The 26,375-nt window shown below is 38.6% G+C and overlaps 1 protein-coding gene across 5 annotated transcripts in view; it reads left to right on the top strand.

The window, feature by feature from the left end:
- The window catches only part of SCML2 (Scm polycomb group protein like 2), a 115,458-nt gene extending 95,431 nt beyond the window's left edge, over positions 1 to 20,027 (top strand). For all 5 annotated transcript variants that reach the window (XM_081564665.1, XM_081564666.1, XM_081564667.1 and 2 more), the window contains 4 exons: positions 12,439 to 12,552; positions 13,253 to 13,507; positions 16,953 to 17,104; positions 18,203 to 20,027. In XM_081564665.1, the coding sequence (XP_081420791.1) occupies positions 12,439 to 12,552; positions 13,253 to 13,507; positions 16,953 to 17,104; positions 18,203 to 18,331 (650 nt within the window). In that variant the 3' untranslated portion in view covers positions 18,332 to 20,027. The remainder of the gene's footprint in view (positions 1 to 12,438; positions 12,553 to 13,252; positions 13,508 to 16,952; positions 17,105 to 18,202) is intronic.
- The last annotated feature ends 6,348 nt before the right edge of the window (positions 20,028 to 26,375 follow it).

Here is a 26,375-nt window from a genome sequence, read left to right on the forward strand (position 1 = left end):
ACCCTCGCCTTCTCCCACAAAGTCCAAAAGTCTGTTCTTTATATCTGTGTCTCTTGTGCTGTCTCAAATAAAGAGTCATCGTTACGATCTTTCTAAATTCCACATATATGCGTTAATATACTGTATTGCTGTTTGTCTTTCTGACTTACTTCACTCTGTATAATAGGCTCCAGTTTGGTCCACCTCATTAGAACTGATTCAAATGTGTTCTTTTTAATAGCTGAGTAATATTCCATTGTGTATATGTACCACAGCTTTGTTGTCCATTCGTTTGCCGATGGACATCTAGGTTGCTTACATTTCCAGCTATTGTAAACAGTGCGGTGATGAATATTGGGATACAAGTGTCTTTATCAATTCTGGTTTCCTTGGTGTAGATGGCCAGCAGTCGGATTGCTGGGTTGTATGGCAGTTCTACTTCCAGTTTTCTAAGGAATGTCCACACTGTTCTCCATAGTGGCTGTACTAGTTTGCATTCCCACCAACAGTGTAAGAGTGTTCCTTTTTCTCCAGCATTTATTGTTTGTAGAGTTTTTGATAGCAGCCATTCTGACTGGTGTGAGATGGTACCCCATTGTGGTTTTGATCTGCATTTCTCTGATAAGTGATGAGCATCATTTCATGTGTTTGTTAGCCATCTGTATGTCTTCCTTAGAGAAATGTCTGTTTAGTTCCTTGGCCCATTTTTTGATTGAGTCGATTACTTTTCTGGTATTGAGCTGCATGAGCTGCTTGTATATTTTGGAGATTAATTCTTTGTCCATTGCTTCATTTGCTATTATTTTCTCCCGTTCTGAAGGCTGTCTTTTCACCTTCTGTGTTGTTTCCTTCGTTGTGCAAAAGATTTTAAGCTTAATTAGGTCCCATTTGTTTATTTTTGCTTTTATTTCCATTACTCTGGTAGGTGGGTCATAGAGGATCCTGCTGTGATTTATGTCAGAGAGTGTTTTGCCTATGTTTTCCTCTAGGAGTTTTGTAGTTTCTGGTCTTACATTTAGATCTTTAATCCATTTTGAGTTTATTTTTATGTATGGTGTTAGAAAGTGTTCTGCTGCTGCTGCTGCGCTAAGTCATGTCAGTCGTGCCCGACTCTGTGCGACCCCATAGACGGCAGCCCACCAGGCTGCTCTATCCCTGGGATTCTCCAGGCAAGAACACTGGAGTGGGTTGCCATTTCCTTCTCCAGTGCATCAAAGTGAAAAGTGAAAGTGAAGTCGTTCAGTCGTCTCTGACTCCTCGCAACCTCATGGACTGTAGCCTACCAGGCTCCTCTGTCCATAGGATTTTCCAGGCAAGAGTACTGGAGTGGGTTGCCATTGCCTTCTCCGAGAAAGTGTTCTAGTTCCATTCTTTTACAAGTGGTTGACCAGTTTTCCCAGCACCACTTGTTAAAGAGATTGTCTTTTCTCCATTTGTATATTCTTGCCTCCTTTGTCAAAGATAAGGTGTCCATAGGTGCATGGATTTATTTCTGGGCTTTTTATTTTGTTCCATTGATCTATATTTCTGTCTTTGTGCCAGTACCATACTGTCTTGATGATTGTAGCTTTGTAGAATAGTCTGAAGTCAGGCAGGTTGATTCCTCCAGTTCCATTCTTCTTTCTCAAGATTGCTTTGGCTATTTGAGGTTTTTTGTATGTACATACAGATTGTGAATTTATTTGTTCTAGTTCTGTGAAAAATACCATTGGTAGCTTGATAGGGATTGCACTGAATCTGTAGATTGCTTTGGGTAGTATACTCATTTTCACTATATTGATTCTTCCCATCCATGAACATGGTATTATTTCTCCATGAATTTGTGTCCTGTTTGATTTCTTTCATCAGTGTTTTATAGTTTTCTGTATATAGGTCTTTTTGTTTCTTTAGGTAGATTTATACCTAAGTATTTTATTCTTTTCGTTGCAATGTTGAATGGAATCATTTCCTTAATTTCTCTGTTTTCTCATTGTTAGTGTATAGGAATGCAAGGGATTTCTGTTAATTTTGTATCCTGCAACTTTATTATATTCATTGATTAGCTCTAGTAATTTTCTGGTAGAATCTTTAGGGTTTTCTATGTAGAGAATCATGTCATCTGCAAACTGTGAGAGTTTTACTTCTTCTTTTCCAATCTGAATTCCTTTTATTTCTTTTTCTTCTCTGATTGCTGTGGCTAAAACTTCCAAAACTAGGTTGAATAGTAGTGGTGAGAGTGGGCACCCTTGTCTTGTTCCTGACTTTAGGGGAAATGCTTTCAATTTTTCACCATTGGGGATAATGTTTGCTATGGGTTTATCATATATGGCTTTTATTATGTTGAGGTTTGTTCCTTCTATGCCTGCTTTCTGGGGGTTTTTATCATAAATGAATGTTGAATTTTGTCAAAGGCTTTCTCTGCGTCTATTGAGATAATTAATATGGTTTTCATCTTTCAGTTTGTTAACGCGATGTATCACCTTGATTGATTTGCGAATATTGAAGAATCCTTGCATCCCTGTGATAAAGCCCACTTGGTCATGATGTATGATCTTTTTAATATGTTGTTGGATTCTGTTTGCTAGAATTTTGTTGAGGATTTTTGCATCTATATTCATCAGTGATATTGGCCTGTAGTTTTTTTTGTGTGTGTGTGGCATCTTTGTCTGGTTTTGGTATTAGGTGATGGTGGCCTCATAGAATGAGTTTGGCAGTTTACCTTCTTCTGCAATTTGCTGGAAGAGTTTGAGTAAGATAGATGTTAGCTCTTCTCTAAACTTTTGGGAGAATTCACCTGTGAAACCATCTCGTCCTGGGCTATTGTTTGTTGGAAGATTGTTGATTACAGTTTTGATTTCCTTGCTTTTTGATGAGTCTTAACAGATTTTCTGTTTCTTGGTTCAGTTTTGTAAGGTTATACTTTTCTAAGAATTTGTCCATTTCTTCCAAGTTGTCTGTTTTATTGTCATATAGTTGCTGATAGTAGTCTCTTATGATCCTTTGTATTTCTGTGCTGTCTGTTATGATTTCTCCATTTTCATTTCTATTTTGTTGATTTGATTCTTCTCCCTTTTTTTCTTGATAAGTCAGGCTAATGGTTCGTCTATTTTATTTATGTTCTCAAAGAACCAGCTTTAATTTTGTTGATTTTTGCTATAGTCTCCTTTTTTTCTCTTTCATTTATTTCTGCCCTTATTTTTAAGATTTCTTTCCTTCTACTAACCCTGGGGTTCTTCATTTCTTCTTTTTCCAGATGCTTTGGGTGTAAAGTTTGGTTATTTATTTGATTTTTCTCTTGTTTCTTGAGGGAAGCATGTATTGCTATGAACCTTCCCCTTAGCAATGCCTTTACTGAATCCCATAGGTTTTGGCTTGTCGTGGTTTCATTTTCATTTGTTTCTATGCATATTTTGATTTCTTTTTTGATTTAATCTGTGATTTGTGGGTTATTCAGAGGCATGTTGTTTAGTCTCCATATGTTTGTGTTTTTCTCCTGTAGTTGACATCTAATCTTACCACATTGTGATCAGAAAAGATACTTGAAATGATTTCTTTTTTTTGAATTTACCAAGGCCAGATTTATGGCCCAGGATGTCATCTATCCTGGAGAATGTTCTGTGTGCACTTGAGGAAAAGGTGAAATTCATTGTTTTGGGGTGAAATGTCCTGTAGATATCAATTAGGTCTAACTGGTACATTGTATCATTTAAAGATTGTGTTTCCTTGCTAATTTTCTGTTTGGTTGACCTATCCGTAGGTGTGAGTGGGGTATTAAAGTCTCCCACTATTATTGTGTTACTGTTAACTTCCCCTTTCATACTTGTTAGCCTTAGCCTTACATATTGTGGTGCTCCTATGTTGGGTGCATATATGTTTATAATTGTTATATCTTCTTGGATTGATCCTTTGATCATTATGTAGTGTCCTTCTTTGTCTCTTTACATGGCCTTTATTTCAAAGTCTATTTTATCTGATATGAGTATTGCTACTCCTGCTTTCTTTTGATCTCCATTTGCATGAAATGTCTTTTTCCAGCCCTTCAGTTTCAGTCTGTGTGTGTCCCTTGTTTTGAGGTGGGTGTCTTGTAGACGGCACATATAGGGTTCTTGTTTTTGTATCCATTCAGCAAGTCTTTTTCTTTGGTTGGGGCATTCAACCCATTTACATTTAAGGTAATTATTGATAAGTATGATCCCGTTGCCATTTACTTTGTTGTTTTGGGTTCAAGTTTATAAACTTTTTCTGTGTTTCCTGTCTAGAGAAGATCCTTTAGTATTTGTTGAAGAGCTGGTTTGGTGGTGCTGAATTCTCTCAGCTTTTGCTTGTCTGTAAAGCTTTTGATTTCTCCTTCTTATTTGAATGAGATCCTTGTTCCGTATAGTAATCTGTATTGTAGGTTTTTCTCTTGCATCACTTTAAGTATGTCCTGCCGTTCCCTTCTGGCTTGAAGAGTTTCTGTTGAAAGATCAGCTGTTATCCTTGTGGGGATCCCCTTGTGTGTTATTGTTGCTTTTCCCTTGTTGCTTTTAATATTTGCTCTTTGTGTTTGATCTTCCTTAATTTGATTAATATGTGTCTTGGGGTGTTTTGCCTTGGGTTTATCCTGTTTGAGACTCTCTGGGTTTCTTGGACTCAGGTGGCTATTTCCTTCCCCATTTTAGGGAAGTTTTCAACCATTATCTCCTCAAGTATTTTCTCATGCCCTTTCTTTTTGGCTTCTTCTTCTGGGACTCCTATGATTCAAATGTTGGGGCGTTTAACATTGTCCCAGAGTCTCTCAGGTTGTCCTCATTTCTTTTAATTCTTTTTTCCTCTCTGCTTTATTTATTTTCACCAATCTACCTTCCACCTCACTTATCCTCTCTTCTGCTCAGTTATTCTACGATTGGTTCCCTCCAGAGTGCTTTTGATTTCAGTTATTGTGTTATTCATTATATATTGACTCTCTTTTATTTCTTCTAGGTCCTTGTTAAACATTTCTTGCATCTTCTCAATCCTTGTCTCTTGTTTATTTATCTGTAACTTCATTTTGTTTTCAAGATGTCAGATCATCTTTACTATTACTATTCTGAATTCTTTTTCAGGTAGACTCCCTATCTCCTCATCTTTGGTTTGGTTTAATGGGCGTTTATCATGCTCCTTATTGCTGAGTATTTATTTGCCTTTTCATTTTGTTTACGTTTCTGTGTTTGGGGTGGCCTTTCTGTAGGCTGGAAGTTTGTGGTTCCTCTTTATTGTGGCGCTTGCTCCCAGTGAGTGAGGCTGGACTAGTGGCTCGTCAAGGTTTGTTGGTTAGGGGAGCTTGCATCTGTGTTCTGGTGGATGAAGCTAGATCTCTCTTCTCTGCAGTGCAATGAAGTCTCCATTAGTGAAGTTTTCAGGTGTGTATGGATTTGTCATGGCTTTGGGCAGCCTGTATTTTAATGCTCAGAGTTGGGTTCCTCCATTGCTCGAGAATTAGCGTAGTATGTCTTGCTCTGGAACTTGTTGGCTCTTGGGTGGAGCTTGATTTCAGTGTAAGTATGGAGGCTTTTGGATCAGCTCTTATTTATTAATGTTCCCTGGCATCAGGAGTTTCTGGAGTTCCAAAGTTTTGGATTTTAGCCTGCTGCCTCTGGCTTTCAGTCTTATTCTTACAGTAGCCTCAAGACTTCTCCATCCATTCAGCACAGATGATAAAACATGTAGGTCAATGGTGAAAAAATTCTCCACAGTGAGAGACACCTAGAAAGGTTCACAGAGTTACATGGAGAAGAGAAGAGGGAGGAGAAAGGTAGAGATGACCAGGAGAAGAGGGGGAGTCAAAAGGGGAGAGAGCTATGTAGGCAGTAATCAATTTCCTATGTGGTTTCCACAGTCTGGAACATCCCGATAGGTTCATGAAGTTACATAGAGAATAGAAGAGAGAGGAGGGAGATAGAGGTGACCAGGAGTAGAAGAGGGGGAGTCAAAAGGGGAGAGACCAATCTAACCAGTTATCAGTTCCCTACATGTTCTCCACAGCCTGAAACATCCAGGGAGATTCACAGAGTTAAGTAGAGAATACAAGTGGGAGGGAGGAGATATAGGTGACCTGGTGGAGAAAAGGGAGAGTCAGAAGTGGAAAGAGCAATGAAGCCAGTCATCACACCCCTATGTGAAAATGGTTATTGAAGATTAGATTCTTAAAGGTACAAAATGATAGCAAATACCAAAAAGCAAAGATTAAAAACCTAGTGTAGAGATTAGCCTCTCAGAAATACACTATTAAAAATACAAGACAAAATCAATCATAAAAATTATAAAAAATATATATATGAAATTTGCTTTAAAAATAGAGTCTCTTTTTGCATGATAGTAGTAGGTTATAAAAATGAAAATTAAGGTAGCAATAAAGCACTTAAAAATAAAAAAGCTAAAATTAAAAAATGGTAATAGTAAAAATATATTTAGGAATTTCTCTGGAGCTGTTGTGGGCAGTGTGTGGTCAGTTCAGTTTCAGATAGTTCCTTGTTCCAGCTTATACTTCTTCTCAAGGTCTATAGGCCCCTTCCAATGCTTAGTCAGTGTTAACTGTAGGGTTTTAGTATGTTGCACCTGTCAGTTCCCTCTTCTTTGTTTATTTTGGCTTCCTCTGTTTGCAAGTCTCTTCAGTGTCTAATTTCCACCCTGAGACTAGGGGCCGAAGGTGGTCACTTATTTAGGCTCACTTGTTCAGTTGTGTTGTGGGGAGGGAGTAACACTGCAAACAAATATCATGGGCATGTGTGGCGAGTGCTCGCAATGTATGGACCACACTGGGTTTGCCCCAGCTCAGGGTGGCGTGTGCTTTCCAGTCTACACTGCTCAGGCTCCAGTTTGCTCTGCAGGGGTACTGTCCAAAGTGAGCCCTGCGTTTCCTGCACTTCCCAGGTCTAAGCTGCTCAGGTTCAGGTTTTTGTGTTCTCCACAAGGGCACAGACTCTGTTGGGCATGCGTTTTGTGCCCTACCCAGGTCTGAGCAGCTCAGGCAACCAGGTGCTTGGCAAGCACACTGTCCCAGTTGGGCTGTGTGTCTTAATCACTTCCCAGGTCCTGGCTGCTCGGTTTCCCTGGTGTGCCGCAAGAGCACTGTCTTTGTTGTGCTGTGTGTCTCATCTGGGGAGCTGATCTCAGGTTGCAACCCTCCTGGCAGATGTCAACCATCCAGGATCCCAGGAAGATGTGGTTAGCAAGTGGGAGCCTGCTCACAGCTTGGTGGAGGATACCAGTCTCTGGGGCTGAGATTGCCCCTTGCCTTCCAGCTCTGTTTATCTCACATCTGCTTGTCTGGCTCTGGTAGGGGAGGGGCCTGTATGCAGCAGCTAGCTCTCCTTTGGTATTCACTCAATCCTTTGTTCTGCGAATGGGCCAAGCTGCGTGTTAGTTTAGAGTCTTTTGTGGGAAAGTTCTCTTTTTTTTCTCTCTGGTTATCCCACAGTTTGGGTTGCTATCTCATGTTAGCTCCCTCAGATTGTCCTCAGGGCATTCAGGCCCAGTCCTTACCTTAAGCATGCAGCCCATGCCTCCCTGTCCAGCCCCCACTCTTTGGTGGCTTGATGTGAGTGTCTGGGCTATTTTTCCACTGAGAGTGGCGGTTAGGCATATATTCTGTGGGGGTTTTTTTTCTCCCAGTTTTGTTGTCCTCTGAGATTCCAAAACTCCCCACCGACCCACCAGTGAGAGGGTTTCCTGGTGTTTGGAAACTTCTCCTCCTTCATGACTCCCTCCCCAGGACAGATCTTGGTCCCTAACTCTTTCGTCTCTCTGTCTTTTATATTTTGTCCTACCTTCTTTCGAGGAGAATGGGCTGCCTTTCTGGGTGCCTGGTGTCCTCCGCCAGCATCCAAAAGTTGTTTTGTGGATGTTGCTCAGCATTCAAATGATCTTTAGATGAATTTGTGGGGGAGAAAGTGGTCTCCCCATCCTATTCCTCTGCCATCTTGGGACCACCCCTCTATATTTTGAGTTATTTTCTTAATTGCTTTGGGGATTAAAATTAACATCTCAATTTAAAACAGTCTAGTTTGGGTTAATACCAACTTAATTTTAATATTATGCAAAAACTTTTCTGAAGCATAACTTTATTTCCTGCCCCCTTCTTTGTGCTATTATCGTCATACAGATTAAATTTTATACATTTTAAACTGGTACTCTTTTTTTCTAATGTAGATTTAAGGTATTGTCTATTTTCATTTCATCTTTAAGGAGTCTCTAGTGTTTCTTATAGGGTAGCTCTCTACAAATGAGACAAATGAGAGTTTTTCTCAAATTTTCTTTATGGAGAATTTCCTATTTTCTCCTTCATTTTTAAAAGGTTGGTTTTGCTAGATATATAATTCTTCGTTGACCATCTTTTTGTTTCAGTGCTTTGAATATATTTCTACTTCCTTCTAGCCTCTGTAGTTTCTGATGAGAAGTCAGTTGCTAGTCTTGTTTAGGATCCTTTGTATGTGATGATTTGCTTTTCTGTTGTTGATTTCAGTATCATCTTTCATCTTGCTTTTGATGGTTGACTGTTTTTTTCTAGGTGTGGATATCTTTGAGTTTATCAATTGGAGATTTTTGTGCTTTTTGGATTATACAGATTAATAGTTTTCATTAAATTTGGGAAGCTTTTAGACATTATTTCTTCAAATAGTCTTTCTGTTCATTATTCTCTGTCCTCTCCTTCCAGGACTCTCTCATTATGTGTATTTTGGTATTGCTTGATCTTTGATATCCCACAGGTCTCTGAGGTCTGTTCATTTTTTCTTCTTTTTTGAAGAAAAATATTTTTATTTAATTCTTAAATAACAACAGTTACTTAGTAATGGGATTTATGCAGCTACTGTGTACTGCATAACTCCTCAAATCTTGGAGTCAGATTGGACAAGACCACCCTCATTTCCTGTTTTTTAAAAAAGTTTTTTTTACTGGAGGATAATTGCTTTACAGTGCTGTGATGGTCTTTTCTTTGTCCTGTTCCTCAGACTAATTTCAATTGACCTTTTTCAAAATTTGGTGATTCTTTCTTCTGATAATTCAAATCTGCTGTTGAGCCCCGTAGTGTATTTTTTTTTTTTTAATTTATTACCTTTTCAAGTCCTGAAGTTCTATTTGGTTCTTTTTTTTAATAATTTTTTATCACTTTATCAATAGTGTGAGACATTGTTCTTATACTTTCTTTTAATTCTTTAGACATGATTTTTTTTAAAGTTCTTTGTCCATATATAAAATAACTGATTTGATATCTTTGCTTAGTAAGTCCAATGTTTCGGCTTGCTCAGAGGCAGGTTCTGTTGACTCCCCCCACCACCACCACCATGTATGGGCCATACTTTCCATTTCTTTGCATGTCTCCTAATTTTTAATTGAAATTTAAAAGTAATATAATGCAGCAACTCTGAAAATCAGGCTCCCTACTCCTTCCTAGGGTCTGTTGTTGCTGGTGATGTTTGTTTTTTTCTTTTATAGACTTTACTGGACTAATTTAATGACTTTTCCTGAGCTAATTTTGTTATATGTGGCTACTGACATCTGTTCAGTTAGCTTAGTGGTCAGCTGATGATTGGACAGGGATTTTCCTTAGTGCCCAGAACCAGTATATTTTCCAGCCTTTGTCAAGGGTTTGTGTGTGTGTGTGTGTGTGTGTGTGTGTGTTGAAACTTACCTTCAACACTCCTGTGCAGAGCTTCAAAGGTGTCAAAAAATGAAAGATTAGGGCCTTCTAAAGTCTTCACTAAGCATTCATAGAGCCATGCACATACATACGGCCTTATAGATTTGCAGGAATATCTCAGTGCTTTTCTAAGTCCCCTAAATGGACATCTCATTCTCCAGTTCTTTTGGTCAAGCTTTTTGTCAGCCCCAACTGGTAATCCTACCTCAGGGAGCTTCACTGCTAAACATTTGCCACTGTTGTGGTTTTTTGGGTTTTGATTTAGTTTAATTTTTGACCAGTGCTTTTGGGATAGGACTGTTCACACAGAGCAGCCTCTGATTTAAGTCAAGTAAAACAAGCCCAGAGATCAGAGGTTTTCAGTGACAGTTCTCTGGGGGTGGAGCTTTTGTAGAATTCCAAATGCATTGTGCCCCTTCTAGTGTTAGGCTGCTGGCTTTCACAGCTACTGTAGTTGCAAAGGTGTTGGTTTGCAAAACTGCTGAAAAACTGAGATTAAGATGGGGGAAGCTAAAATGTCACAGAATTTGTTGTTCTTTCTGAGATTCAGCCATTTTTCTTGAATAAACAGTGTTTTGGTTGTTGTATGCCCTGGAGAAGGGATAGGCTACCCATTCCAGTATTCTTGGGCTTCCCTAGTGGCTCAGACAGTAAAGAATCTCCTGTAATGCAAAAGACCTGGGTTTGATCCCTGGGTTGGGAAGATCCCCTGGAGAAGGGAATGGCTACCCATTCCAGTATTCTGGCCTGGAGAATTCCATGGACAGAGGAGCCTGGCAGGCTACAGTCCATGGGGTCACAAAAGTCAGACATGACTGAGTGACTTTCACTCACTCAAGCCTTTTGTTAATATCCAGAATTTTGAAGAAGTTGATTTTGCCAGTGCTGTCATTATATTTATGAAGGAGTGGAAAGTCCTTAATCAGGCATCTAGGACGTGCCTCTCTATGATGACTTTTAAAGTACTTTGTAAATTATCTGGCTTTTTCTAGTTACTCTGCAGGAACAGTTTCATGCCTTAGCTCACTAGAGTACCCAGAAACAGAAGTCAAGAATCAATTTTATGTTTGCATCAATCCCAGATAGTAGACCATATACTAGCTTCATAAAATATTATAATGTTGTAAGTAAAAGATAAGTAAAGACTTTTTCTGATCTTGCTATAATTCTGAAGTAAATATCTATAGAAAACTAGAAACTGTATACTTTTAGTTCAGTTCAGTTCAGTCACTCAGTCGTGTCCGACTCTTTGCGACCCCATGAACCGCAGCATGCCAGGTTTCCCTGTCCATCACCAACTCCCCGTGATGGACTCAAACTCATTTCCATTGAGTCAGTGATGCCATCCAACCATCTCATCCTCTGTCATCCCCTGCTCCTCCCGCCCTCAATCTTTCCCAGCAATAGGGTCTTTTCAAATGAGTCAGCTCTTTGCATCAGGTGGCCAAAGTATTGGAGTTTCAGCTTCAACATCAGTCCTTCCAGTGAACACCCAGGACTAATCTCCTTTAGGATGGACTGGTTGGATCTCCTTGCAGTCCAAGGGACTCTCAAAGAGTCTTCTCCAACACCACAGTTCAAAAGCATCAATTCTTCGGTGCTCAACTTTCTTTATAGTCCAACTCTCACCTCCATACATGACCACTGGAAAAACCATAGCCTTGACTAGATGGACCTTTGTTGGCAAAGTAATGTCTCTGCTTTTTAATATGCTATCTAGGTTGGTCATAACTTTCCTTCCAAGGAGGAAGCATCTTTTAATTTCATGGCTGCAATCACCATCTGCAGTGATTTTGGAGCCCAGAAAAATAAAGTCAGCCGCTGTTTCCCCATCTATTTGCCTTGAAGTGATGGGACCGGATGCCGTGATCTTAGTTTTCTGAATGTTGAGCTTTAAGCCAACTTTTTCACTCTCCTCTTTCACTTTGATCAAGAGGCTCTTTAGTTCTTCACTTTCTGCCATAACGGTGGTCATCTGCTGTATTGGTAAATTGGTATGATAAAAGTCAGTTATTTCTTTTCTTAGAATTTAACAGTCCTAATTGTAGAAATACATCTTATTCACTGAAATATGTTTTGCCTGTTGATTTTGTAGTTGATGATTAAAAATAAAATCAAATGTCGAGAGCACTCTTAGACTCATTCGTAATCAGTCAGTAACTGGATGGTTAAAAATGACTTATCAGATCTTTTTAAGGGACATGCCTGACCCTTAGCTATTTTTAACTAGGTGAAGTTTGACTTTGGTACTTTCTCATTGCAATCTCTCTCCTTTCTGAAGATCTATTATCCTACTTTATATATTTTTATTGTACTTTATTTTTCCTTTTAGTTGGAGATTAAATAAAAATATTGATTCATTTCAGGATTATGCCGTAAAGAATGATCTTTTAAGAAGAAATGCATTTGGTTGAATGATAAGTAAGCAGTAGAATTGTTGTAAGAGTAGCCTTAGGCCAGGATTGTTACCTATAAAATGGAGTGTTCTTTGTACTCTATTTACTCTAACTTCTCTGAATTCTTAACCTTTGTTGTTCATGGGAGCAATTTTCTCAGGCCTTTTTAGTTGCCTCACTGCTGCCTGAGAGAGTTAGAAAGATACGATGACCCTAGAATAAGGGAAGCCTAGATATAATGGTTTTAACCCTTGTATCACTGAAATATTTAATAGCATGAAATGAGCACATCTTGTTCATAAACAAATGATTGATTATTGATGAAGTTATAGCAGGCAAATGATGTACAAACAAGTGTTTTATGCTGTTGATATGAAAATGCTTAAGTATATTAGTTACAAAAGACATCTCTCTTTTTGAAAACAGTAAAAGAAGATATAACAGAAAAGAAAATCACCAAACGACCTTCTGAGCAACCTCTGCCTTATGTTGCTCCTCTCTCTCCTAAGCAACCCAAAATAATAGTGCATGCCTCTAAAGGTAAACATTAGTTACATATTGCAAGAGTGGGAAGAAAAGTCACTCTGCTATCACTTATGTATGTTGTTGAATGTTGGTGTTGGGAATAGGGGAGTATATTTCCCCAAATCCGTTTGGCAGTTAGCTATTACTTTGGCAGCTTTGTTGAGCAGTTCATTCCCTTAAGAAACTCACAGTTGTCATTTCTCTTTAGATTAAAAAAAAAACAATTATAGCAGCATTTCCCATTCAGCTTTGTATTGCTAAAAGCTTTATAGAAAGAGGAATAGGAAAATCTAAAACATTTCTCCAGTGAAAGTTTTTTTTAAGTGCCCAAGTAGTAAGCAAATATTAGAAACCAATTGTGTAACTGTATTATAACAAATAGTTGTGAAGAACTGTATTTGTAAAAATAAATGTTTTAGTGAAGTGTTCATAGTCTTGGTGGCAAGACTGGCAAGGGTTAGTTATGAGAAAAATAGATGATGTCATTAGAATCAATTTGGATTTCAGGACAGTGTCCATTACTATAAACATCAAGAAGGGGATGGCCATGTGCTCTGTGTTAGAGGTTTGTAGTTCATTATAACATGGCTTAAGTGAACTATTGTTGCCAATTAGGGGATTTTTGACATTTTAGTAGCATTCAAACTGTAAGTCTGTTGGAGATAATTGCCTTTGTCTTTTTTCTTATTGCCTTTGTATTTTTTTTTCCTTGTAGAGGAAGTATTACCTTCCGAGGAAGATGGCATGGCCAAAGAGGGAAAGTTTTCTGAAGAGTCCAAGAAGTCACCACTTAGTTCAGCAAATTCTTTGAGTCCTGCCAGAAAAAATCCTATAAGCACTCATACTCCAGTCTCCATGAATGGTTCTCAAAGTATGCCATGCACCTCAAGCCCCAAAGTGGTGGAGACCATATCATCTATCAAGAGTAATCAGCTTGAAGTTGAATTTGAAATGCAGAGGGAAAGTGAAGGTATTTTCCAAAACAGTGATTCTCATCCGATGGGTTTGTCTTTCCCCTTAAGGTTCCCATGCCCCACATCATCCCCTGAGAGTTTATCACATTGGAGAAATTGCCAAAATTGAGGAGGTAAGAGTCTTCCCCTTCACATCATTGTCAGTTCCAAGCTGCTGCAGATGCTCTAATCCTCATGGCATTACGGAACTGTTTCTGGGGATGTGGATCACCAATCATGTTTCTGATAGAGACTTCTCATTTTATTGGTTTTCATTCCATTGTAGTTTATCATTTCCTTGGATACTGTCTGGACTCACAAACCTCACGTGACTCTGAGGCCTGGAAGGATGCACTCCCTCTTCATTCTGATGTGCTCCCTTCCTTGTCCCTCTTGAGACCTTTCCTGGCCCCAGCCTGTACGTGGCTCTGGGCTCTGGCATCCTGTTGCTGCAGCCATTCCCCTGTTTTCCACACTCTCAGTCATTCCCTCATACCCAGCAGGAGAGCATGATGTGTATAAACCATACAGCATCCTACCACTCATTTAGAAAGAGCCAGAACAGCCTTCCGTGTGCAAAGATAGCTCTATGCTGTACCCTTTTAAAGATTAAGGATGTTGGGGTGGAGAGAATAAGTGTTTTGTCTTTTTTCACCAGATAGACATTTAGGCAAGGTTGAGGAGTAAAGAAAGTAGGAATCAACTCACTCCCTTGCCTTTTATCATGGATATTATCTGTACACATGCTCTGACACATTTAATATTGTCACTCCCATCTCATATACCCCATATAGATTGTCTCTGGTTTTGGAGTGATTTTTGTAAAGAGTCTAAAGATAGATGTTCATTTTATAAAGGGGTAGTGTATCGTAAGTTTTTAGATATTTTCACAATATATGAGCGTATGAAGATAGGCCTTCTTAGAAGAAGGCTCTAAAGGTTATTTCTAATGCTGAATCTCACTTGCAAGTGTATGTCTAACACTACCATGCCAAAGTAGCCTGTTTTGGGGTTTGAGGATGCTAGCTTCTAGTCTTCCTAGGTGTGGAAAGACTTAATAGTAATAACGTTACTTAATAGTAATAAAATCATCATCATCTTCATTACCATCTGATATTATGTGCCAGCACATAATATTTTATTTTACATTGCTTCATGCATTACATCTTTACAACAGTTTCTTGAGATGTAGGTGCTGGTAAACATTTTCAGGTGAGAAATCTGAGAAGTCGCTTAACTAAGGTCTCCCAACTAGAAAGTGGCTTGGCCAGTCCAGGCACTCTGACTCCAGGGCTGTACATCTTCAGAGAATAGGTAAGCATTTCACTTTATTTTCCTTAAGGTGTTGGAACTGTTACTTAAAGCTGAGTCTACCTTGATTTCTGATGATGCTCACACAACCTCCTGCCCTGCTCTGCCCCACCCCAATATTTGAATGAAACAAATTGTTGATTTTTATTACAGGAAAGAAATTCAGTATCATCTGGGATAAAATCAAGTCACTTTCATTTCATTTATACATGAAATATTTATTGATCTTCTAGTGTATATAAGACAGAGCCATTAAGGAGAAGAGCATGACTGGACTTTAATTATTTTTCATATAATTATGTGAATAATACTACTAATGTAATGTTTATAACCTTCTCTGATTGTCTTGAAGATATGGGCCCAATTAAAGTATTTTTCCATGGTAGATTAGAGATAGGTGGGCTCACAGCTGTTTTATTTTTAATACAAAATTATAATTTTATACCAGAAATCCTATTTTTACATATAGTTTATTTGTAGTAATCTGTAAAACAAGTTACATGTTATTCAAGAGATAACCATACCAGATTCTGATGACAGAAATCAAAAATCCCACAAAAATATGTTAATTTAGAGGTATGATTAGCCTTGCCAGTAATTTTTTAAATATTAAATTGAGTCTGTCTTGAATTAAAGGAGAAGACTTTTCTGTCTGAATTGTTAGAATGCCTTAGGCATGGCATGGTCTGTATCATCATCATTTTTACTTGAGTTGATACAACCCAGCAGCGTTTCTTGGTAGACAAGCATTTTTATTTCTGACAAGTAGAAAGTAGGATGTGATTGAAGTGAAGTCTCGCAGTCATGTCTGACTCTTTGCGACCCCCATGGGCTGTAGCCTACCAGGCTCCTCTGTCCATGGGATTTTCCAGGCAAGGGTACTGGAGTGGGTTGCCATTTCCTTCTCAAGGAGAAAGTAGGATAGATTTTAGTAAAGAATTTTTATTTCACATCAAAGTTATGATATTTAAAAAGAAAATATATAAAATTCTGAGCTACACCAAAAATTTACCATTGCAAGTTCTTACATCTTCTGTTTTCTTTGCCCTTTCCTTGGGTGAATACCCAAAATACCCCTAAAATGGCTAGAGCACAAATGACAGGAAAGAAAAGGTTCACTTTTGAGTAATTCACACACACGAAAAGATCAAATTTGTGTTGATGGTCTTTGTTTAGAGAAATAAATCTTTCTAGCAAAGCACCAAACCAGCTTCTGTTATCATATACTAACTTTAGAGAGTTAGGCACTGTGGTTGAGGAAATGAATATGTGTTTGGACAGAAAGAAATTTTGAGTACAACTTAGTGAATAGCACAGCTGTAACTTTTTGAGGTATGAGCACTTAAATTATTTCATGTTTTGATTTCTTTTTAAATATATAAACCTTCAACCAAAATATCTATCACTATGCATTGAAATTTGAAAGAGGTATTCAGTATAATGTTAAAGTTGCTTCTGACCTAGCTAAGTACAAAATAATCTTGTTTTCTTCAAAATTCAAGTAAGCATTTAAGCCTTGAGAGACGAGTTTAAAGAATAAATTGATGCTAAAAATAATCCTTATTGAATACATGAGAGAGATTCAGTAAAAGAACTAATTTGGTTCTCAAGAGAGAATACGTTTTATTGAAAATTTATTGATTAAAGTGAATTAATTTAAACAGTTATAAAACTGTAAATTCTGGGGATTTTCATTGCAGTTAGCTAGTAAAAGACTCAAACCTAGTCTTGAGTCTTTTCTTGAGAGGAGGAAGATTGAGAGAAATTCTTGAAAATACCTAAAGGAAGAGAGAAATAGGTTAGCTTAGATTAACCTTGATTTAACCTTAGTTACAGGTCTTTTTCTGTATTTGCCTGTGGCCAAAGAGGCCTTGGATTGCTTGGTCTGCATTATCATCCTTGAAACTCTAGGGTACATTCTGAAGTTGCTTTTGTTGTTTAGGGGAGGTCAAGTGGGACATTCTTGGGTAGCTATCCTCAGGTCATCTTTATCTAGGCTTTCACTAGATTTTACCTTTGGAATCCTGGGTCCATGCTGGGGTACTTCACAGAATATTCCAGGAATGATAAAATTATTCCCTGCTTAACATCTTTTCTTTCAGAATAATGATCAGGTCAAGTATGATTTGTCTTTTTTCCCTCCAATTGAAGCTCCAAGTTATATAGCTGTACCTGACCCCAGTGTCCTGAAGCAAGGCTTCCCTAAGGACCCTGCAACCTGGTCTGTGGATGAAGTGATACAGTTTATGAAACACAAAGATCCTCAGAAATCAGGCCCCCTTGCTGACCTCTTCAGGCAACATGTAATGTATCTTTTGATCCAGTTTTCCAGCTGTAATGACTTTGAATTATCTCTCTGCAGGCCCTTCAGTTGGTTACTGATTAGTGTGGATGGTGGGGGAACCCTATCAACTGATTTTTCCATATTTGAGAGAGTTTACTTTGCCCAAAGTCAGATCCTTAAAGGGTAGAGGGTGGATCTGTGCTTTAAATGGGTACCCAAGCACCTAACATACTACACGTCTTTGAGTTCGCAAGAGAAGATGATTCAGCATGGCCACTCTCAGGTGTCTTCTCCTTTGTAAGACCAGCTACAAAGATCCTCCTCCCCACCTGCTCCCTGCTTGGCCCCGGGATTGTGAGTAGGAGGGAGTGACCACCTTTGTAACATGGTGTCCTTCTTATTATGATGTCCGATGAATCCAGCAACTGTATAAGATTAAGTGCAGCTTTATTTTAAATAGGAACTCAGGAAAATCAAACATATTTCCAAAACGTAAATTGTTTTATTGAGCAAATAAATAGTATTAGGAGGATACCTTGTGTCTGTTAAATAATGTTTTTAGTCTTTTCTAACAAGTCAAATTCATGACCAAATGTATCCTTTTGTATCCTTTTTCATATTGTAAGAAAATCAGTAATATGTTTTAGCATCTAATTAGCTTCATATAACTAAGTGAATAGCTTTCAACATGAAGACAACACTGTTTAGCACATTTACAGTTTGTATTAATGCTGACATACATTCCTAGCCTTTCTAAGTTAATGACCATCTGAAATTCATTTCCACAATTCATAATTTTCTATCTACCCTTTGTCATAGATATGTGGTATTTTATTCAACACATAGTTTTTAAAATCAGATAGTTTGATGCTAAGGCCATTTTTCAAAGATACTGGGTTAAGTTTCCTTTTTCTTAAAATTTGAAGTGAATTTAGAAATTTTCAAATGATATTTCACATATAAGTTATGTTTTTAATAGTTTTCGGGAAATAAATGCATATTCAGAGAATATATATTGAGAATGTACAGCTACTCTCTGTTGACATGTTCTTATATGTAAGTAACTTGACAAAATGTGAAATCAGTGTTAATAATTATAATTTATTTCTCTCTATAGGAAATTGATGGGAAGGCTCTGCTACTACTCAAAAGTGATGTGATTATGAAGTATATGGGGCTGAAACTGGGGCCAGCCTTAAAGTTATGTTATTATATTGAAAAACTTAAAGAAGGAAAATATAATTGAAAAAATATATAAGTTTAGATTAGACATAATTTTCAGTTGTTTTGATAACTTTTAATTTAAAAGTATTTTTATTCTCATAGCAGTTTTTTGTTTTGTAGACAGTTCCTCTAAAACCACATTATATCCAGAATTGCAGAACTATATTATAAGTTCAGTCTACTTCTTTAAAAGCCATTAACATGTTAGTATTAGCATATTCAAATTGGCAGTTCTTTGTCTTTGTTTATTATTTTATTGTAGAGTTTACAAATACACTTCATGCAGGAAACAAATAAACACCTTTGATTTTGGTTAATGTTTATATGTAAAACCAAAACAGCTAAATCCCAAAGGGGAAAGTATCAGGGACTGACAGGCTCTCTAATGAAATTCATGCGAAGTTTTCCTTAGAAGAAAATTTAAAGATGCAACTATAGATATCATCTCTTTCTCAAATACTTTGTCTGTTACTGCAATGTTCTGTTCGTGTTCTATCAGTTTCCTGAAAGGGAATAGCCATATAAATTATCTTCCTTTTGTTACTATTTCTCTATATGTTGTATTTGTTCATATTTAAAGAAAAAACAAGCTTATAACTTTCATAAAGTGTTTTTATCAGTTTCTGATGAATTTTGAACAATTACAGAGTGGTTGTTCTATGCAGGAGATATTATACTATAAGGGTGGTTTTGATGGAATCCAATTAAATTTTTTCAATGAAATACCTGTTATTTCAAAACTTTACATATTTTCTCTAAGCTTAGACATTTAACTTGGGATTCTTTCTCACATCTTTATATGAAGAAGACTATCCCTTCTCCAGTGGATCTTCCCAACCCAGGAATCAAACCGGGGTCTCCTGCATTCCAGGTGAAGTCTTTACCAACTTAGCTATCAGGGAAGCCCTTACATGAAGACACCTGTGCCCAAATTTTAAAATATATATATTTTATTGTCTATGTTTATTCCTCATATGAATTCAATACTGTATTTATATATTATTCTATACTTGTAGGTATTCAAACAAGTTAACCTGTTCTTTTTGAATTTAATATGGCACTTTGCATTGCCACAGAGGTAATGGTGAACTATTTATATAGTTGGATGTTTTTATTCTGAAAAAATATTTGCATCATTTGCTATCACTAGTACCTCTCAGCTTAGTCTTCAGGGGATAAGAAACAATCCATAGATTGGTTTCCATACAGGGAAGTTCTCTGTCCTATGCAATGTTGTTAGTTAATTTGCTTAGTTCTGAGCCATTTATTCTGCTAAATATTGGAAGATGCATTAATTCTGACTTAACATTTTGGGTTTTATTTTTAAAGTTAGAACTTTTGAGGGGAAATGGTGCTATATGTTAATTGTTATTACTTTGTATAACTTTGGTGTAATGTTTATAAGCTATGAGACTCTGTGCTAAAAGTATTAGCCATTTGTTATAAATGCCAATAAAATGTACACCAGGGGCAAGAATGTACATTTTCTTTTTTAGAAAACCAAATGTACTTTATATGAGAATGCTTCTATTTAAAGGATGGTTTCATCTATGTTATTCACTTTGTGTTTTAAGACAAAAATTCTAATTTAAACTATGTCTTCTCTCAAATTGTTTGTGTGAAGATGCTGTGCCCAGTTAAACAGTCCTCAGGTGTTTGTATAAATACTGTTTTACAGTTTTCAGATTTTAAAATATAATAAAGTTAAATAACCTCAATTAATGTGAAAGCCTCAGATTTGATTTTACTTGCTTTTACCACATTATATTAATGTATGAATCAGTTACAGTTGAAAAAGAAGCACTCTAGTAAGTTTGTGTTTTTATGTGTCCGAATACTTGGTTTTGACACTTGGCCTCATTCTACTGGTAAACAGATTCTTAGGAGCAAAGGGCTTATCTTTTGCAGGGGCCTTAAATGAGATCCCAGGGAGGCAGTAAGAAGTTAAATCAATGAGCTTTATCTGTACTCAAAGCTTTTGTTACTTTGGTGATGATGCAAGCATGCTAGAAAATGGCAGTGCCCCCAGATCCCTCATCCCACCGGAGTTTATGACCTGTGCTTTTTTTTTTATGGCTGTGCTTTTGCTGCTGGGGGCCAGAAGCTATACTGCTACTCAGCCTTCAACTCTCCCAACTTATGTTCTGGAAAAGCCCTGGAAGCTCAGGGTTGTGGTTGAATCGCCTTCAAGATTTGACCCCTCAGCCCACCTGTCCCAGGAGCTGGTGCCTTGGAATCCAGAAACTCTTATTGCTGTTCATTGGAGATGACTGGGCCCCAGCTGAGGCTCCAGAGATGATGATCTCAAGTAACTGGAGTGGGGGTGTCTATTTGCACTGTGTGGTTTGTAAATTTTTGTCCAGGGACTATCATGCCATGTTAGCATGGTTTACCTGTGAATAATCTTTGCTCTAGTTTTCCCTCTCAGTCCATCCTTCAACCTACTGTAGGCAGCAGGACTCTGCAACTTGAGGCCCAAAGGCCTCTGGACACGTCGAGCATTTGCTTTCTGGTTTTTGTCTCTGTAACTTCTAATCATTAGAGAGTCTTACAGTACATGGTCCAGAGTAGAATTTCCCAGACTTCTAAATTAAGACTCCCTCTGTAAGCATGAAAAAGCCATCAGTTCAGTTCAGTTCAGTTGCTGAATCAAGTTTGACTCTTTGTGAACCCATGGACTGCACCATGCCATGCTTCCCTGTCCATCACCAACTCCCGGAGCTTACTCAAACTCATGTCCATCGAGTTGGTGATGGCATTCAACCATCTCATCCTCTGTTGTCCCCTTCTGCTCCCGCCTTCAATCTTTCCCAGCATCAGGGGCTTTTCTAATGAGTCAATTCTTTGCATCAGGTAGCCAAAGTATTGGAGTTTCAGCTTCAGCATCAGTCCTTCCAATGAATATTCAGGAATGATTTCATTTAAGATTGACTGGTTGGATCTCCTTGCAGTCCAAGGGACTCTCAAGAATCTTCTCCAACACCATAGTTCAAAAGCATCAATTCTTCAACACTCAGCTTTCTTTATAGTCCAACTCTCACATCCATACATGACTACTGGAAAAACCACAGCTTTGACTAGATGGACCTTTGTCAGCAAAGTAATGTCTCTGCTTTTTAATATGCTTTCTAGGTTGGTGATAGCTTGTCTTCCAAGGAGCAAGCATCTTTTAATTTCATGGCTGCAATCACCATCTGCAGTGATTTTGGAGCCCAAGAAAATAAAAGTCTGTCACTTTCCATTGTTCCCCATCTATTTGCCATGAAATGATGGGACCAGATGCCATGACCTTAGTTTTCTGAATGTTGAGTTTTAAGCCAACTTTTTCATTCTCCTCTTTCACCTTCATCAAGAGGCTTTTTAGTTCCTCTTCGCTTTTTGCCATAAGGGTGGTGTCATCTGCATATCTGAGGTTATTGATATTTCTCCTGGAAATCTTGATTGTAGTTTGTGCTTCATCCAGCCTGGGATTTCACATGATGTACTCTGCATATAAGTTAAATAAGCAGGGTGACAGTATACAGCCTTGATGTACTCCTTTCCCAATTTGGAACCAGTCCATTGTTCATGTCTGGTTCTAATTGTTGCTTCTTGACCTGCATACAGATTTCTCAGGAGGCAGGTCAGGTGGTCTGGTGTTCCCATGTCTTGAAGAATTTCCCACAGTTTGTTTTGATCTACACAGTTAAAGGCTTTGGTCAATAAAGCAGAAGTAGATGTTCTGGAACTCTCGTGCTTTTTTGATGATCCAGTGGATGTTGGCAATTTGATTTCTGGTTCCTTTGCCTTTTCTGCATGGAGCTTGAACATCTGGAAATTCATGGTTCATGTAATATTGAAGCTTGGCTTGGAGAATTTTAAGCATTACTTTGCTAGCGTGTGAGATGAGTGCAATTATGTGGTAGTTTGAACATTCTTTGGCATTGCCTTTGTGTGGGATTGGAATGAAAACTGACCTTTTCCAGTCCTGTGGCCACTGCTAAGTTTTCCATATTTGCTGGCTTATTGAGTGCAGCACTTTCATAGCATCGTCTTTCAGGATTTGAAATAGCTCAACTGGAATTTCTTTTTTTTTTTTTTTTTTGTCTCTTAATGTATTTATTAATCTACAAATTATAGTTCACCCAAGTAAGTTTAATTAGGTCCCATTTGCTTATTTTTACATTTGTTTCCTTTGTCTTAGGAGACAGATCCAAAAATATGTTGCCGCAATTTATATCAACTGGAATTTCATCACCTCTCCTAGCTTTGTTTCTAGTGATGCTTCCTAAGGCCCACTTAACTTTGTGTTCCAGGATGTCTGGCTCTAGGTTAGTGATCACACTATCATGGTTATCTGGGTCATAAAGATCTTCTTTGCATAGTTCTGTGTATTCTTGCCACCTTCTCTTCATATCTTTTGCTTCTGTTAGGTCCATACCATTTCTGTCCTTTATTGTGTCCCTCTTTGCATGAAATACTCCCTTGGTATCTCTAATTTTCTTGAAGAGACCTCTAGTCTTTCCCATTCTATTGTTTTCCACTATTTCTTTGCACTGATCGCTGAGGAAGGCTTTCTTATCTCTCCTTGCTATTCTTTGGAACTCTGCATTCAAATGGGCACATCTTTCCGTGTCTCCTTTGCCTTTCACTTCTCTTCTCAGCTATTTTTAAGGCCTCCTCAGATAACCAGTTTGCCTTTTTGCATTTCTTGTTCTTGGGGATGGTCTTGATTACTGCCTCCTGTACAATGTCATGAACCTGTGTCCATTGTTCTTCAGGCACTCTGTCTATCAGATCTAATCCCTTGAATCTATCTGTCACTTCCACTTTAGGTCATACCTGAATGGTCTAGTGGTTTTCCCTACTTTCTTCAATTTAAGTCTGAATTTGGAAATAAGGAGTTTAGGATCTGAGCCACAGTCAGCTCCCGGTCTTGTTTCTGCTGACTATATAGAGCTTCTCCATCTTTGGTTGCAAAGAATATAATCAATCTGATTTTGGTATTGACCATCTGGTGATGTCCATGTGGAGTCTTCTCTTGTGTTGTTGAAAGAGGGTGTTTGCTATGATCAATGCTTGGCAAAACTCTGTTAGCCTTTGTCCTGCTTCATTGTGTGCTCCAAGGCCAAATTTGCCTGTTACTCCAGGTATCTCTTAACTTCCTACTTTTGCATTCCAGTCCCCTATAATGAAGAAGATACCTTTTTTGGGTGTTAGTTCTAGAAGGTCTTGTAGGTCTTCATAGAACCATTCAACTTCAGCTTCTTCAGCATTACTGGTTGGGGCATTGACTTGGATTACTGTGATGTTGAATGGTTTGCCTTGGAAAAGAACTGAGATCCTTCTGTTGTTTTTAAGGTTGCATGCAAGTATTTTGTTGATTTGTCTCTTATGGGCTCACTCTTTTGTTGATTATGAGGGCTACTCCATTTCTTCTAAGGCATTCAGACCTGGTCCTTACCCTAAGCATGCAACCCACACCTCTCTGTCCAGCCCCTGCTCGCTGGTGGTGGAGGCCAGCATCTGGGCTACTTCTCTGCTGGGAGTTGCAGTTAGGCGTGTATTCTGTGTTTTTTTTTTTTTTTTTTTCCCTCCCGGTTATGTTGCCCTCTGAGATTTACAAACTCCCCACAGACCTGCCGGTAAGAGAGTTTCCTGCTGTTTGGAAACTTCTCCTCCTTCATGACTCCCTCCCCAGGATGGGTCTCTGTCCCTAACTTTTTTGCCTCTCTTTTTTTTTATTATTATTATTTTAAATTAGTTTATTTATCTATTTTTTAACTTTACAATATTGTATTTGTTTTGCCATACATTGACATGAATGCACCATGGGTGTACATGTTTTCCCCTTCCAGAACCTCCCTCCCCATCCCATCCCTCCAAGTCATCCCGGTGCAACAGCCCCGAGCAGTCTGTATCATGCATCGAACCTGGACTGGCGATTCCTTTCACATATGATAATTTACATGCTTCAGTGCTATTCTCCCATATCCTCCCACCCTCGCCCTCTCCCATAGAGTCCATAATACTGTTCTATTTATCTGTGTCTCTTTTGATGTCTCGCATACAGGGTTATCTTTACCGATTCACTAAATACCATATATATGAGTTAGTATACTGTATTGGTGACATCACTTTGCTGACAAAGGTCCATATAGTCAAAACTGTTGTTTTTTCAGTAGTCATGCACAGATGTGAGAGTTAGACCATAAAGAAGGAGGAGTGCCGAAGAATTGATACTTTCCATCTGTAGTGCTGGAGAAGACTCTTAAGAGTCCCTTGGACAGCAAGGAGATCAAGTCAGTCAATCCTAAAGGAAATCAACTCTGAACATTCATTGGAAGGACTGATGCTGAAGCTGAAACTCCAATACTTTGGCCACGTGATGCAAGGAGCCAATTAATTGGAAAAGTCCCTGATGCTGGGTAAGATTGAGGGCAGGAGGAGAAGGGGGTGACAGAGAATGAGATGGTTGGATGGCATCACTGACTCAATGGACATGAGTTTGAGCAAACTCTGGGAGATGGTGAAGGGCAGGGAAGCCTGGTGTGCTGCAGTCCATGGGGTCGCAGAGTTGGACACGACTAATTGACTGAAGAACAACAACTGATGCAACCTATGAGATACTAGAGTTAAAAGGATATGTCTCTATCTTCTAGGACAAGAGTCATATGGAATTTAGAGGCAGAGAGGATGTTTGTTTTTCTTTAAAAAGGGGTTTATTCTTTTTATGAGGAATTAATAGCTGACAGGGGTCCCTGGTGGCTCAGGGGTAAAGATCCCACCTGTCATTATAAAAGATGTGAGTCCGATCCCTGTTTGGGAAGGTCCCCTGGAGAAGGAAATGGCAAATATATTCTCGCCTGGGAAATCCTATCTGGACAGAGGAGTCTGGTGGGGTACAGTCCATGGAGTTGCAAAGAGTCAGACACGACTTAGCAGATAAATAACAATAGCTGACAACTATATCTAATTAATAGTTTCTATAATGTGTAATTTTTAGGTATGAAGTTTTCCTCAGCTTTGAAATTTTAACTGAATTTTGGTTGAACCTTAAGAAGTGTTAACCATAAATGTATAATAACTGCTCTAGTACAAAATTTATAAATCACATTTCCAGTGTTCCTCCTGCCTTAATGAAAGTTGCTGAAGATCTTCCTTTTTTTATCAAAGTTCAAAGACATTCATGCCATGGCATATGGTAAGTAGATTTGAAAATTGTAAAAATGGAGACCATTAGAAATTGCATTTGGCCGAACTAGGGAGGATCCAGTTGTTGTCAGCCTCTTCTTTCCTGTGGGGTAAGCCACAGGAGTTTGAAGGGATGGTTCAGAGGTTTCTGAAGCAATTCTCACAGCCTTAAGGGTAACAGGGCACCAGCCAGTGAGGGCACAGCCCTGGGAAGCCATGAGAGTCTAGGAGGGAGCCACCCCTCAGGGAAAGGTCAATACACGGTACTCCTGTCCATGTTATAAAATCATACAAAATCCAAAATTTAATAGAACATTAAACAGAAGGTAACCTGTAGTGTTCCTCTGAACCCCAATGGAGAATCTCCAGTGCTCTATAGCGGGCAGCCATGATGTGGGCGTCTTGGCAGGCCCCTGGGTGTGCTGGGTGTGCTAACATCCTCAGGGAGGCTCCTCCTGGCTTTACCCTGTCCACAGTGGTCCCCGTGGTGTTTTCCTGGTCTCTCCTTTTGGAGCATTTTCTTGGCCCCCAAACATCAGAGTGTTTCCAGGGACGTTACAAAGAGGTCTGAGCGAGAGAACGATATACCCAAAGGGACTCAAGTTTAAACCCCCCTCGTCTGCTGTTTTCTGTTTGTGGCCCTTTGTTAAGCTCTCAGATAGAAGGATAACCACTTGCCTCCAGGGGTGTGAGAATTCAGGGAGAGGAGGATGGGAAACAGCTTGACACAAAGGGTACAGGAACCATCCCTTTATTCCAGCATTGCCTCTCCCTCCACTCAGTCCCTGGTGCTCCCTTTTCCATATCCTATCCAAGGCTTAAACATAATTATACTGGAGGCCCAGGAAAGCAGCTGTGTGGCCTTGATAGTAAAGAATACTTTAGATTTGTTC

Source organism: Giraffa tippelskirchi, chromosome X, assembly GCF_054371585.1.
Source record: "Giraffa tippelskirchi isolate mGirTip1 chromosome X, T2T-mGirTip1v1.2.pri, whole genome shotgun sequence".
In the NCBI taxonomy this organism is placed as follows: domain Eukaryota; kingdom Metazoa; phylum Chordata; class Mammalia; order Artiodactyla; family Giraffidae; genus Giraffa; species Giraffa tippelskirchi.